The sequence below is a fragment of the Hyaena hyaena genome, unplaced genomic scaffold (genome assembly GCF_003009895.1).
Source record: "Hyaena hyaena isolate Hyena2069 unplaced genomic scaffold, ASM300989v1 scaffold_54, whole genome shotgun sequence".
Lineage (NCBI taxonomy): Eukaryota > Metazoa > Chordata > Mammalia > Carnivora > Hyaenidae > Hyaena > Hyaena hyaena.
Genome location: NW_024080685.1, coordinates 2,772,368 through 2,784,576, shown reverse-complemented (window position 1 = coordinate 2,784,576; position 12,209 = coordinate 2,772,368). Strand labels below are relative to the sequence as shown.

At 40.2% G+C, this 12,209-nt stretch overlaps 1 protein-coding gene across 2 annotated transcripts in view; it reads right to left on the bottom strand.

Annotated features, from left to right (window-relative positions):
* Positions 1 to 9,475, bottom strand: part of USO1 (USO1 vesicle transport factor) — an 89,014-nt gene extending 79,539 nt beyond the window's left edge. For both annotated transcript variants that reach the window (XM_039230968.1, XM_039230969.1), the window contains exon 1: positions 9,245 to 9,475. In XM_039230968.1, coding sequence (XP_039086899.1) covers positions 9,245 to 9,310 — 66 coding nt within the window. In that variant the 5' untranslated portion in view covers positions 9,311 to 9,475. The remainder of the gene's footprint in view (positions 1 to 9,244) is intronic.
* Between the last annotated feature and the right edge of the window lie 2,734 nt (positions 9,476 to 12,209).

Sequence of the window (12,209 nt, the reverse complement as noted above, 5' to 3'; positions counted from 1 at the left end):
ATCTCAGAATTGTTAAAATACAGCAATATATATATAGCATTTAGTATGTGACAATCAATCTACATAAAACCCTTATACAATAGGCACTATTATTATCCACACTTTAGAGATGAAGAAACAGAGGTACGATGGGTAAATCCAAGTTCGGAAAACTAGTAAGTGGTTGGACAGGATTCAAAGCCATGCAGTTTGAATCCTTAACCGTTAACATTAAATTGGGTCTCTGAGTCTTCATTTGTGGAGGCAACAATTGGCTGGAGTTGTGCTCCATCTATGCTCTCAAGTCAGAATATGCAGGCTCCAGTTTCAGCCAGACCTCCGCTCTCCTATAAGCTGACCTGCCACATTAAACAATGTTCTTACCCAAATGACATTACTGGGATTTGGGTTTGTGACTCTCGCATTAAGTAACAGAATACTACATATTAACAAAAAAAACAGTTCTAAAAAGAAAAAAAAATGTATTTGGATAAAATTTAACCCAGAGTTAGTTTTATTTAGAAAGACCAGAAAGGGGTAATAAGGAAAAACTCAAAAGACAGTAGTTCTTCAACTAATTTATATTATGCTAAGCATTAAGTGCTCTGAGCGATAAATATGGTGATGAATTCATCATGTATCCTGGCATGTGGGTGGCTTAGTTAAGCTCTGACTCTTGGTTTAGGCTCAGGTCACGATCTCATGGTTTGTGAAATGGAGCCCCGAGTCAGGCTCTGTGCTGACAGCTATATCCTTCTTTCATCTCTCTGTCCTCCCCTGGTTGCATGCATGCTCTCTCTCTCTCTCTCTCTCTCTTCTTCAAAATAAATGGACATGTATCCTGTTATCAAGATGCTTTTATACTCTTAAGTATAGTGAGTTAACAAAGTAACTGAAAATCTGGTATTTTAAATAATTCTAATAAAGTAGTTCTATGTTTTAACTTGCAAAGATCTCTAAGATATATTAACCAATGGAAAATGTTAGCTGCAAAGCACTATAAACAGTATATCATTTATGAAAAATGATAAATATGATCATACAATTATATACTATAATTGTACAATACTGTACAAATGTATAACTTCATAAAACTCTGAAAGGATTTAAATCACATTAAGAATCATGGTTATTTCTGGAAAGAGAACTGAAATTAGAGATGGTAGTCAAGGAGGCCTTAAACTTTACTACTATTGTTTGCCATTTTGTGTAATAAAAAGATAAAAAGCTAATTAAAAAGCTACTATGTATAAGATAATGTAGCTCATACAAGTGATTATGCATAAGAACTTTTTAACATTTCCGGTAATTGTCACATGAGATTCACAATTCCACTTACCAAGACAAAACTGAAAAGGGCAAATAATCCTACTAACAATTGGTAAATTGAGCATAATCAGAATGATAACCTAATAATCTGAATTTAATATTTGTTTGCTTTGGTAACCAACAGTGGCATTTACTTTTATTCAGAGATATACAAAGGAGACCAAAAAAGAAGCAATGTGAATGGGAGTGACTAGGAAGGAAGAAAGTGAGATGAGAAATGTGAAAATGAAAAACCACTAAAAAGTAAAAAGGGAAAAAAGGAAGGTGACATAAAACTATCATGCTAGGGCACCTGGGTCACTCAGGTGCGTCTGACTCTTGATTTCAGCTAAGGTCATGATCTCACATTTCATGAGATAGAGCCCTGTTTGGGCTCTGTACTGATAGCATGGAGCCTGATTAGGATTCTCTCTCTCCCTCTCTCTCTGCTCCTCCCCCACTTGTGGACAAGGGTGTGGATATGCTCTCTCTCAAAATAAATAAATTTGAAAAAAAACGCAGCATGCTGAAAGTACATTTACAATTTAAAGACACCACCATAATGTAATTTGCAGCACTTTGTCACAATTCCTAGTAGAAACCCATATATATATATTTTTTTTAGTATTGAGTAACTATTTAACTGACATGCAAAAATGAAGGACAGGAATGCCAATTAAAAAATATAATTCAGGGAAGCCTAGGCAGCTCAGTCAGTTAAGTGTCCAACTTTGGCTCAAGTCTTGATCTCATGGTTCATGAGTTCTGGCTCTGTGTCAGGCTTGCTGCTATCAGTGCAGAGGCCCCCTTGGATCCTCTGTCCCCCTCTCTTTCTGCCCATCCCCAGCCTGTGCTCTCTCAAACATAAACATTAAAAATAAGTAAAATAGGGGTGCCTGGGTGGCTCAGTCAGTTAAGAGTCCGACTTCAGCTCAGGTCATGATCTCACGGTTCATGGGTTCAAGCCCCGCATCAGGCTCTAGGCTCTGTGCTGACCGCTAGTTCAGAGCCTGGAGCCTGCTTCATATTCTATATCTCCCTCTCTCTCTGACCCTCCCTTGTTCATGCTGTGTCTCTCTCTCAGAAATAAATAAAAACATTAAAAAAATAAGTAAAATAAAAAATCTCATTCAACCAATTCAATATTGGTTCAATAAATATTCATCAAGCATCTAATACCAACTTATTTGATCATATAACTGCCTCCATGAAGTTTAAAACATAGTTCTAGCTTCCCTGGAGAAAACTTTCCTAACCTTGACTATTTACTGCAGGACTAAAATAATTCATGTTAACCAATAATAAAAAAAATTTTAATTAAAAAAAACTAGTGTTTCAGAACACAAAAAGCAGAAATTTATTTCAAATTGAACTCAACGACTGAGAGGCTTTTATAAAAAAGAAAAAAAAAGAAAAAAAAGCAAAGATCAGTCTTATCTTCAGATGACCTAAATTATTTTGAGCTAAAAAAAAAAAAGTAGGAACATTACAAAGTCAAACACTAGTCTCTTCACAAATAAATCCAATGAATCTAATACAATCTATTTCCATTACAATTACCAATAAGTCAGCCAAGGTAATATACTGCTTCATTTATTCTCCATGCTTTCTCTAAGAAATGAACAATGCTTTCCAAAAGAACATTTTTATTTTCCAAGCAAGGCATCATTATGAAACTTGTCTACCAAATTAACCTATCACAATGCTAGCATCTCAAAGTCTCAACACCACAAAAGTTTTCAACTAAAGGGGAGTAACTTTTTGTAGAAAAATGTTCATAGCATTTCTGCCTGAAATATAAAAATATAAGCAGCCCTTTTCTATAATATCCACAACAGACAAAAAATACCAATGCAGTATAAACAATAAAATGTGAATACATAAAGGGAGAAATGTGGTATATGCTATCAGCAAATTTACATAAGAAATTTTTAAATTCCCTCCTAAACGATAATCAGATTCAAGAGTGATTTACAATTACTTCTCAAACCACAAAGCACCAGGACTTATTTTATCTTTTAGGTATTTATTTTTTTATTAATGTTTATTTATTTTTGAGAGGAAAAGAGAGAGGGAGAGAATGAGAATGACTGGGGAAGGGGCAGAGAGAGGGAGACACAGAATCTGAAGCAGGCTCCAGGCTCTGAGCGGTTAGCACAGAGCCCGATGTGGGGCTTGGACCCATGAACCATGAGATCATGACCTGAGCCAAAGTTGGACTAAATGACTAAGCTACCCAGGCATCCCAATCTTTTAGGTATTTAAGTGGGCAACACTTCATGAGCTCCATAAAGCTTATGATAATTAAAGACTTTTAAAATGTAGTATTCCTTTTAAAAATATATCCTCTAGGACAATTCTTCCCAAAGTATGTTCTTCAGGACACTCAGATCTACAAGGTCTCCAGAGGAAAAAAAAGATCTAGTCAAATAAAATTGGTAAGCACAACTTACTTTATACCTACATGTTGAAAATATTCGAAAACTGCTAATTAATAAACCTTGCATAAATATTAGGTTTTTTGTTTTGTTTCTGACCATCACCCAACATACTTTTTGATAACAAATTTAAGTCATCTACTCAGGTTTTTTGGAACATGCCTTGTTACTGGCAGGGTGTGTAATATTTAAATAATTGTAGGGTTTATTTTTTAATTTCCCTTAATAATCTACATATTAACCTTTAAAAAAAAAAGCCATATAGTTTTCAACAGACACTACTTATAAATAATAAGAGACATCTTTGGTTGGATAGAAGTGATCAAAACACAAATCATTTTTAAGGTTTTCTCAGATATTGTTATTGCAAGAGAACCAAGAGAGAAAACATATACCAGTGATCACACTGACCTGGGCATTAATATAGAATATGAAACTTGAACCCAAACAGGAGTTTTAGACTATACATTTATAGTAATGTGGTATAAAATATGCTTGACCAAACCAAAACTAGGTCTAAATTTAAACACATATTTCTTAACAATTTTTATCACAAGAAAGTACAGCTGTCTCTATATTGTTAGTCCTTCTGCTTTTTAAGCCAGCTGATCAATGTTTGATCCAAAAGGAGATGAATTGGGGCACATAAGTGGCTCAGTCAGTTGAGCACCCAACTCCAGATTTCAGCTCAGGTCATGATCTCACAGTTCATGAGCTCAAACCCTGTGTCAGGCTCCAGTTGACAGCACGAAACCCACTTGGGATTCTTTTTCTCCGTTTCTCTACCCCTCCCCAGCTCGCGTGAAGGCTTTCTCTCTCTCTCGCTCTCTCTCAAAATAAATAAACATTTAAAAAAAAAGAGAGAGAGAGATGACTTATCAGTACAGTAATTGCATACTTCTTCTGGACTTAAGCAACTTTTTGCCTTGGGATACAACTTGAGAAAAGAAAATCCCCCTATGACTTATCATCAAATATAGTTAGTATTTCTCTTGGGATTTTCAAGAAACTAGCTTTAAAAAAAAAAAGCTATTACATGAAAGGTAGATGGAAAATTAAATATGTGTGAGCATTCAAAAAAATAAGTAGGACTTTTACTATAATTAGTGTTTATTTGTAGCCTGCAAAGTATGTCAAGACCAAGAAGGTTTCAATCACCAGAAATCAGTGCCTTTCTCTCAAGTAAAAAAAAAGAGAAATCAAATTTAAAAGTATTTGACTTTAAAATATGAAGGATTTAATATGGATGAAATTCTAGGCTTAAAATATTTTTTAGAATTTTATAGAATTATTGACTATCATAGGATACAAACAGTTTGTCCCTAGAAAATATCTTAATACCTATCAAAAGCTACTCTTGGGGCAGCTGGGTGGCTCAATGGGTTGGGCTCTTGATTTCAGCTTAGGTCATGATCTCACAGTCTGTGAGATGGAGCCTCGCAATCAGGCTCTGTGCTGACAGCAGAGCCTGCTTGGGATACTCTCTTTCCTTCTCTCTCTGTCCCTTCCCCCGTCTCTGTCCAAATAAATAAACTTTTTAAAAAATGCCCCTTTGAAAAGTTGGTATAATATCTTGGGGATTTTTTTTTAAGTTACTCTTAACTGAGAGTATGAAGAGCTAGGTATTATAAAATCAATAACGGAGCGCCTGGTTGGCTCAGTCGTAAAGCATGCGATTCTTGATCTTGGGGTTGTAAATTCAAGCCCCATGTTGGGTGTAGAGACTACTTAAAAATAAAATCTTAAAAAAAATCAATAATATGTGGTGCCCGGGTGGTTCTGTTGGTTTAGTGTCTGACTCTTGGTCTCGCCTCAGATGTGAGTTCGAGCCCTACATTCAGTGCCATACTGTCAGTGGGGAGCCTGCTTGGGATTCTCTCTCTCACATCTTTCTGTGGCCCTTCCCTGCTGTACTTTCTTTCTCTCTCAAAATAAATAAATAAACCTTAAAAGAATTTTTTAAAAAAACCAATAATGTAACTCTTAACATTTAGAAGATATTTAAGTTCAGTAAGAGAAAGCAGGAAAGCACTAAAGGCACAGTAAATGTGAAAAATCCCTTAAGTAAAAAATTTGACAAAATGGATATCAATCATTCTAGACCTTTAATTCCTGCAGTCTTTAAAAAGTACTGTTTTAGCACCTAGTAATCTATAAGCTGCTATGATTATAGATCTGGGATTTCTTTCATATAACACTACAATTCATTCATTTAACAAATACTGAGTATCTACTACTATGGAAAAAACAAAGATTAAAATATGTATGAACTCTGACTGAAAGAGTTTTAAGAGTCTAGAAGAGATGCAACATATACAAATGGTAGGAAAAGGTAGAAAGCAGAAGAAATGCACAATCTAGTTAAAATGTGAAGATTGTTCAGGGGGGAAAGAGATTATCTGCAGCTTGGTGGGAGGAAAAAGTTAAGGGGTGGATTTAAAGGACAGGTAGACTTCAGGGGTGTCTAACTGGCTCAGTTGGTAAAGCAGGCAACTCTTGATCTCAGGGTTGTAAGTCTGAGCCCCACATTGGGTGTAGAGATTAAAATTTAAATTTTAAATCTTTTTAAAAAGTAAGTAGAAAACAATTAAAAAACAAGATTAAAAATTAATTAAAATAAAGGACAGGTAGACTTGAGACAAAAGAGGCTTTCTGCTGGAATAAAGATGAGACAAGCCCAAAAGATGGAAAACCACAATGAAAATAACTTAATTTTAGAGAAATGAAAAAAATTACAAAATATTAAACAATAATGTAGAAGTTAGAGGTTCCCAACTCTGGCAACTAGAATATCCAGGCCAGATCAAACCACCAGTTGAAATATCTAATATTGTACCACTCACCCTATGATGCTGTACAAATACTTTTTTAAAAATTTTTAACATTTATTTATTATTTTTGAGAGACACAGCATGAGCAGGGAAGGAAAGAGAGAGAGGGAGACAGAATCTGAAGCAGGCTCCAGGCCCTGAGCTGTCAGCACAGAGCCAGACACGGGGCTTGAACCCACAAACCATGAGATCATGACCTGAGCCAAAGTGAGATGCTTAACAGACTGAGCCACCCAGGAGCCCCTACAAATACTTTCAAAACTAGTGACCCATGACCCCCTTTACCTGTTGAATGAGATGGTGAAACAAATTTTATTCATTGTGTAACTTGGAGTAAGCTATTAATTCTCTTCAAAGATAAGTTAGTTTTCCAATTTTGAGTATAGGCAAGAACAAAGTTAGGCAAGAACAAGGGCCTTTCAGTTTACATAAACAGCATACACAAGGGATACTCAAGCTTCACTTGAAATCATGACATAAAAATTATATTGTTCCATTCACTATGGCAAGATTGGTGTTCTAGTCTCAGCTCTGCAATACTGTACAATCTGCTTTAATGTTCATTGCGTCAGGTTCCTAACTTGTAAAATGAGGGCGTTTAACCTCGAAGATCTGCAAAGGGCCTTCCAGCTTAAAATTCTATACTCAAGTTAACTGTACACCACCTTTCCTACAGAAGTCATAGTGACAAGTCCAATTACTTTAAAAAAAAAAAAAGAAAGAAAGAAAGATAGTCTCCCTCTAAAAATATGCAATAAAAACTACACTAAGTGTCAGGCTCTATTTCTTATTTCATTTAACCCTCATTTACACCAACAAGAGCAGGTGATTCTCTTCCTTTACTCAGGGTATCATCCATCTTTTGCCTGGTCCAATAAAATTAGGGGTGGAAGACAAGGATTCAAATTAAGGTCTAACGCCAAAGCAAGCTCTAATAAGCTGTACTTGGTGCTTCAAACAAAAAATGTCAGACAAAATAAATGAACGAAAGCTCAACAGGTAGGATGCCTTTGGTAATCTGGAGGGAGCACAGTCTTATAATGCGGCACCCTGGGAACCTTGTAGCCATGTGAGCAGATGAAAGAAGCCAAAATCGGGGGGGGGGGGTGCACACGCGTGAACTCTCCTGATTTTCAAATGAAGAAAAACAGACTCACTAGCTTTAAACTACTGCTTTAAACAGTTCTAATCCAGATCTATAAGGTTAATTTTAATAATATTACATAAACTTCCAATATTCCCAAGTAAGTATTAAAATATGGATGGGTACCTGGGTGGCTCAGCTGGTTAAACCTTGGACTCTTGATCTGGGCTCAGGTCATGATCTCAATGAGATCAAGCCCCATGCCCAGCTCTGGACTGACAGCTCAGGGTCTGCTTGGGATTCTCTCTCTCTTCCTCTCTCTGCTCCTCCCCTGCTCATCATGTTCTTTCTCTCTCTCAAAATAAATAAACTTTAAAAAAAATGAAAATAAAATAAAATATGGGCATCAGCAAGAAAACCTAGGCTAGGAAGTAAGACAAACCATGGTTGAATCCTGGCTCTACTACTGCTAGCAGTGCGACCTTGGTCAAGTTACTTTACGTCTCTAAACCTCATTTCTTCATTTGTAAAGTGAAGATACTATTACCTATTTTGCAGCGTGGTTAGATGAAAGGAGAATATGGACTAGGGCTCAGCCTCAAGGTAAGCCTCTACCTCAAGGTAAGAGCTTGGCAAATGAAAGCTATTATTATCCTTCAAGATCCCAGTAACACAGAACACAGGACCTACATTCATAGATATCCCAGCTATGTTCATGAATACTACACAAAGTTTACCTTTAAAATGTCATTCTTTGCCACTTTTCTGTATATCTAAAATTATCCTCAAATAAAAATGTCACACACTCATTTGTAATAACACTAACTAAACTTCCAACTAGATCCTAAACGTAACCAACTAGCAACAGTCAGTAGCTAACAATTTTGCAAAGTGACGCTGCAAATGGTGTTACCAAGGGTTCAGACTTCTCAATGGGGAGACTCTAAGGAAAAGCCGGGGATGTGTCCCAAAGCGGTTTGAGCGCGAAACATCCCTGTACGTCCAAGCGAGTATTTCCCAAATGGCAGAGTTGGAGGAACCCGAAAAACGAGGTCTGAACTAACAACACCTGGCAGAACGACCTTCCTTCAGCTGAAGGGACAGGAACAGGTGGCTTTGTGCCCCCCAAACTATCGTCTTATTCTTAGCCACTTGCTCTCGTCAACAGCTGGGTTTTAAACCTTGCAGTTCTCCCCCATGCCCCATTCCAGGCGGCGCCGGAGAGAGCAGGACTTCACGTTCCTCTCCGCCAGGGGACAGGAGGCAAGGGCCCACGACCCCAGGCGTGTACAAGTCGGGCCACTTGTGCCCAAGATCGAGTCCTGCCGGGGCGGCATCACCCGAGGACCACCCTTCACGCCAGGCCTGCGGAGCTTCGGGGCGCGGCTGCTGTCAGCCGGGCCGAAACGCCGCGGCGGGGGCTGCGCTGGGGCGTAAGGGAATAACTCGGGGGTTTCAGGAGAGAGAGAGAGGCAAAGGGAGAGGCGGCGTGTGGACCCCCAGCCCACGGTGGGGCGCGGGAAGTCACCTCCAGGCCCCCGAGCCCTCCGTCCCGTTCCTGCCCGAACGCTTCCCAAGTCCCGGACCCGTCGCGCTCCTCTCACCGTCTCGGCTTCTGTATGCTGGGGTCCGGCACTCTGACCCCCCATTACCCCGCGGAGGAAATTCATCTTGTCGCTCAGCCACCGGTTCTACCGGCTCCTTCGGGAAAGAAAAGGTAACTTTCCCTGCACTCCGCAGGGCCTGGCCCCCAAGCCCGCACTCTGCACTCCGGCCGCGGCCACCACCGCCTCCTACTCGGCGGCCGCTCCAGCCCCCTAAGCCCGGAAACAGCGGCCGCCACCAGTCAAGATGCGCATGCGCGGGGACGTGGCATTACGTGGCGGCTCCAAGGGCGAAGGCAAAGGGGAAAAGTAGGAGAGAGGAGGCTGGTGGCTCGGATCAGCCCAAGCCCCGCCCACTGCGCAGGTCCCACCTCCCTCGGCAGGGACACGCCTCCTACTCCCGCCCTTCTCGGGTCGCTACTGCTGGCCCCAACCACCCACGTGGTAGAAGCCCGGCCCCGCCGGCTGGAGAGGATACCGGTAGTGTACGTGTTTTGGCTTGCCGGGTGTTTAATTGTCGCCGAGGGGTCTTACTGCAAGCCATCGAATCTGGGGTCGTATTTTGTTGAGTCGAAAGTGAAATTTTACTTCAGCCGACGTGACAGGTAAGGGGTCCCGGCCCCTGGGAGGGGTTGCTTGGTTTTGTGGTTTAGCAATACGAGCCGTGTGGCCTTCTGATCCTCGCAAATTGCATTTCTTTACAGGGCTTTGTTTGGTGGTAAAAAGGGTACTAGAGCCCCCTCATTCCACTGCCACTGGAGGGCGCATTTCTCAGTTCTTGCTCTGCAAACCTGTTATAAAAGGAATTCCTAGATCTTAACACCAGGTACGCCGCTATTTTCAAGTAGTGTGAGGTGGAAACCGACTGAACCCTGCATTTAGCTTGTTAGAGAAAATACATTGGTGTGTAGTGGCAGTTTGGCAGCTAGTAGCATAACATTTTGTTACTAACTCAGCCCCTGCATTTTCAGCGTTTTTTTAACATGAAAAATGTCATTTTTTTCAAAATGGTATGCCCTGACCCTTTTGAAATGAGATTGTCCAGGTAGGTACACATGCGTCTGGAGTAGTCTTGTAAATTTCTTGAGCCTAAAAAGCGCAGGGTCTAGTTAGCTCACTGATTCATACACCTCTCTCCTTGGATGCCACACAGGTCTCAAATTCAACATTTAAAATTGAACTCATCATCTTCCCCAGCCTCCATTAACGGGGAAAAAAAAAAAAAAGAAATCAGTATGCTTTGTGCCCTGCCACGCGCAACAGTACCACTAGCTAAATAATTGCCTAAGCTAGAGGGACGCTGAGAGGAATCTTATATTCTGGATTTCACCTCCATACGTCCAATATTCAAGTCCTTTCATTTCTATTTATGGAGTATTTCTCAAACAAGTCCTCTGCTCTTCATCTTCTCTGCCTCTGGCATAGTTTAGGTTCTCATCATTTCTCACTAAGATTATAGCAGCAGCTTCCTAACTAGTTTGGCTGCATTCAAGCCCTGGCTTCCATCCAGTCCAGTCTCCAGTCCACCCTTGGGTGAGCCTCACAACGACAAAACATCTGTCCATGTTGGTCCTCTTCTTAAAATCCTCTGGTGGTTGTCCATCTGCTCCATAATAAAATTCAGTCTTCGTAGCTTTACAGGCCTGTTATGTTCTGGCTCCTGTCTCTCCAGCTCCTGCCTCCCCCACATCCTCTGAAATTATGCCTGGATATGCTCTTCCCCTCCCACCTCCTCATCAAGGAAACTCCTACCAGTTCCTTAAGACTTAACTCTGGCATCCTCTGAAAGCTTTCCCTGATATCCAGATACCTATGTATATGCTAGCACTTCGCAGTTGTTAATATATGGAAAGCACTCAATAAATGCTTGTGAAGCCAAACTGTTAGGGGTGGGACTATGTTATTCATGTTTGTATCTCTGTAGGTTAGCACTGTCATAAAAGGTGATATTAATGGATAAATGAAGATGGCATTATGGATATATGAATAGTGTGCTGAGGAGGAAGGTCCTTTTCCATCTGTGAGGTGAATGTAGATAACACATATCACAAAGGCAATGGTGAAAGTTTTTTTCCTAGTGCCAAGCTTTTAAGCTTGGGTGACTTGGAGAATGGTTAGGATTATACTGCACAAAATAGTATGCACTAAGCAGTGTCCTCTGCTTTAAAACTAGACACTTGACATTTGCTTCAGACATTTTCCATGGGGGCATTTTGTTCCAGCCTAAAAAAAGTGACCAATAAATGCTCAGCATCGTTACTACCAAAGTAATGTTTGCAAAGAACCTCACCCAGTCCCTAAGCCCCACCCCTTCCTGAACCTTTCCTTGCCTTCTTCCTGTGCCTCACTGTACCCCATCATCTGGAGTGGGACTCATGGATACCTATCATGTATATTCTTTTGCAATTAAACAAACAAACAAAAGTGCCTTGACATTTTAGATAAATTCTTTTAAGACACCAACCTTATCAAAGTGCCCTGCTTTGTTTTAAACTGGTGAGTATCATAGGTAACCTCATACTATGAGTTTTCCCTCCAGTTTACCTGTTTTCTTCCCTAACAGCATCCCGTGAGCAGGAAGCACTGTGGGCAGGAGGGATGGACAGTGGGTCCAGAGGACATGAGGGTGGGGCCCTCATTCTTTCTCTTGACCTCACAGTCTTGCCTCTATCCTGGTGTCTGGAAAAGGGTAGAGCTGCTCACCACTTCCAGGCTCAAGAGAAGGTAGAAGGATACAATGGCTAATTTGTCCTCCATTTAGGGTCGGAAAGGGGAGCAGAGCCATCATGACTACAGAACAGCCATGAAATGGACTCCTTATATAAGAGAAAGGGGGTTACATTTGAATGTACTTCCACTAACTTTATAGAGAAAAGCCAAGGACAATGTCTTGTTTCTGTTTGTACCCTTTAATCATTTAGTATAATTTCTTTAATATGATAGGTGTTCAAGAACTGTTTCTTAA